Source organism: Lepus europaeus, chromosome X (genome assembly GCF_033115175.1).
Source record: "Lepus europaeus isolate LE1 chromosome X, mLepTim1.pri, whole genome shotgun sequence".
NCBI lineage: Eukaryota > Metazoa > Chordata > Mammalia > Lagomorpha > Leporidae > Lepus > Lepus europaeus.
The window spans coordinates 111,952,913-111,956,321 of record NC_084850.1 but is presented as its reverse complement, the minus strand read 5'-3'; the positions used below and the strand labels follow the sequence as shown (position 1 = coordinate 111,956,321).

The 3,409-nt window shown below is 54.1% G+C and overlaps 1 protein-coding gene across 1 annotated transcript; it reads left to right on the top strand.

The window, feature by feature from the left end:
* Nucleotides 1-473: 473 nt before the first annotated feature.
* On the top strand, nt 474-842 carry LOC133752833 (histone H2A-Bbd type 1-like). The gene has a single exon (XM_062183126.1). The coding sequence runs from the start codon at nt 474-476 to the stop codon at nt 840-842; it is 369 nt and encodes a 122-aa protein (XP_062039110.1).
* Nucleotides 843-3,409: the final 2,567 nt, after the last annotated feature.

Below are 3,409 nucleotides of genomic sequence, written 5' to 3'. Positions count from 1 at the left end.
CATAGAGGCAAAACCTTGTTTGGTTGCTCTGTGAGAGAGCACAGTGGGCCTCTTGCTGGAGGTGATTCATGTCTGTCAGTGCCCTGCGACTTGCAAAGGGATGTAAAATAACTCAAAGGCAACCTACGGCTACCATCAGGCAGTCACCCTGGGCCAGTTTCCTGAAGACAGGGCCATTTTCCCACCAGGAGATCATTTTGGAGGCGAATGCTAAAGTCAGATCAAAAGTGAGCACTTTCTCAAACGCAGGGGGTGGGCTCATGCAAACAGACTCCCATCGCAGCCATTTGCAGGCTATGCGTCATCAGGGCGCACTGGTCCCCTGTGACGTCACAAGGACTGAGGCGTCACAAAGGCTGCTCCCTAGCCAATGAGGGACACGGTGGGCGGGACTAAGCACTGGCATCTTGAGAGGCCCAAGCCAGCAGGAAAATCAAGCTGAGCCGATTGGGTCCCCAACCCCAGCAACCATCATGCCCGGGAAGAAACCCAGTAAGAAACCCAGCAAGAAAGCCGGCAAGCGCAGGAAGCCGAACGTCTCCCGCTCTACCAAAGCCGAGCTGCAGTTCCCCGTGAGCCGCGTGGACCGCCACCTGCGCCAGGACCGCTACGCGCAGCGCCTGAGCTCCTCCACGCCGGTGTTCCTGGCTGGTGTCCTCGAGTACCTGACGTCCAACATCCTGGAGCTGGCTGGCGAGGAGGCCCACAAGAACAGCAGGGTACGCATCACCCCGGAACACGTGAAGAAGGCGATCGAAAACAGCGAGCACCTCAGGGACCTGTTAGAGGAGGACCCCGAGCCCCGGGATGAGGAAGTGGCCCAACCCGAGGAGAAAGAGTGAGGCCTGAGGCCAGCGCCTGGCTGCACTGCACCCGGGGCCTTGCCCAGCCCCCAGACTCCCATGGAGGAGGCAGCCGTCAGCGCGTGCCAATAAAGTGTTCAGTTGATTCCACGGATTCTGAAGTCCTCTTTCTGTCACTCGGAGCACGGGTGCCTGTGAAACACCCGGAGGGTGGAAGGGGCGGTCGGGAGGGGACTTGGAGTCGGGGATTTCAGACAAGCCGTTCCAGTGGTGCCCATGGGCCTACAACTGTGGCCCTGGTGGGAGGATCTGGCTGGCTGGGGTGGAGGGCAGAGGGAACTTCCTCGCTGGTTCTGAGCAAGGAAGGTGGTGGGAGGCCAGGAAGCTGGCCTGGGGCCCCCTGGTCTGTGGAACACACTGCGTGATGTTGGGAACCGAGACGGAGCTGGAGGCCAGAAGTGGTGCAGACTTCCCTCGTGATGGAGGAGGCCAAAGTCAGAGGGTGAAGGCAAGGGGTGTCGGGCGGAAGGGTGGCACACTGGTTGACGTGAGCTTCATGGGACAGGGGCTTCCCATGAAGAAAAAGAGTATGGAGAAACCACAGGAAATAGACAAAGCAGGGGTTATGTTCAGCTTGATTCCATTTATTATTTATTGATGCCCTGCCTCATTCCAAAAGGAGTTAGGGACGGGATTACTAGCTAGTGTTTCTATGCTTTGTGGACTCTATCCTTCCGCCCTCTTATGAACTCTGATAAATCAAATAGTAATCATATGTAAAAGCTTTCTCTGCCTAAGATGTGTAGTTCAATCAGTTCTTAATTGAAATGAAGAATTTCTATACTATAAACATAACTAATTCTTTTTTTTTTTTTTTTGACAGGCAGAGTGGACTGTGAGAGAGAGAGACAGAGAGAAAGGTCTTCCTTTTGTCGTTGGTTCACCCTCCAATGGCCGCCACGCGCCGCGCTGATCCGAAGGCAGGAGCCAGGTGCTTCTCCTGGTCTCCCATGGGGTGCAGGTCCCAAGGACTTGGGCCATCCTCCACTGCACTCCCGGGCCATAGCAGAGAGCAGGCCTGGAAGAGGAGCAACCAGGACAGAATCCGGCGCCCCGACCGGGACTAGAACCCAGTGTGCTGGCGCCGCAAGGCAGAGGATTAGCCTGTTGAGCCACGGCGCCGGCCTTAAACATAACTAATTCTCAGATGAGACACCTAACCTGTCTCTGAGCATGGATGTCACAGATGATTGACTAACCAGGGGCTGACTACCTGCTTGGAGAAGGAAGTGTCCACTCTGTCCCTGCTGATGGACTCAAAGTGCACACAATGGTCGGAAACACTCTCATAGGCTGTTTCAAGTTACAGATCGCTGTCACGTCAAGTGTTGTAGCCATCTGACCCCTTGACTGTGTGTGTCCATCCTCACTTGAGGTTTCCACTGTTCCTTGCATCCTTGGTGGCCACCCTCTGCTGCCTTTGGTCTTCCACACGGGGCTGGGCAGAGCCTGCTCCATTGCCCCCCACAGTGGGTCAGAGGACCTGCATTCGAGATCCCACTTTCTGGCCGCGTGGTCCTGGGCCTTCACCTCTTCCCCTATGCAGGTTTCCTGGTGTATAAATTGGGCAACCCTGGCCCTCATTGTTAAGGTTTCTACCACACATTTGTGATTCCTACACTCAACACTCCCAGCCTTACCGAAGCTCCTCCCCTGTTCATCTGAGGAGCAATCAGGGCTCTCCCAGAAACTACAGGTACCAGTGACCCCATGCTGGCAGGTGCACTGCACCCCTCCTCTCTCAGAAGTGAAGCATCTGTGTTCCCTGGACATGAGGACACATATTGCAGCATCCTTCAATGAAAACTGAGTGCCTCTAGGATGGGAAACGACGGGGAATTAACAACGATGCTCACATCCTGACAGGTTGCTTCCATATTCTCTGATGCTGAAAAACCATTTAGTTTGCTTATAAACCTGTCAATCAAGAAGACATATCCAAGGTATTATTACATCATGTGAGAATCCCGAATAGGTTGGTGAACCTTGTCAAATAAGGAGTTCTTGTGTGCTCAGATGGTCACCATACAGCCCATGCAATTGTCAGCACATATGGTCATGGTGACTCCTGTATGAAACCAGGCTTCCTCACCTCTTTCAGACTCTGAGACCTGAAGTGGATTCAAAAGTTGAGCTAAATAAGGCCCCGTGGCCGAGCCCTCTGCAGCATCAGAGAGCATGGGTGGATCAGCAGAGACACTGCTGTTACTTTAACCATTAGGTTCATCTGTCCTTGTGGTATTCACAGGGATATAGGGCCATAACTAGCCAAGCATCCAGCACTCTGAACAATCTGCTAAACTCAAGATGCAGAGAGAGAATCGCAGGCCTTGGAAGGCGTTATCCACCCACACTTAGGTGGAGTGGAGGGGGGGATTGTGAGGAAGGATTCCCTTCAGTCTGGGCCCTCTGGGCTGAGCCACATTGATGATCTGAGTTCTAATGGCAGAGGGGAAGCTAAGACCCAAGTGAGCAAGGACAGAGGCTGAGGAGGGCGTGGCTTCCAGCCAGGTCTGTGATCACAAACTCTGCCAGGGTGGGCCAGT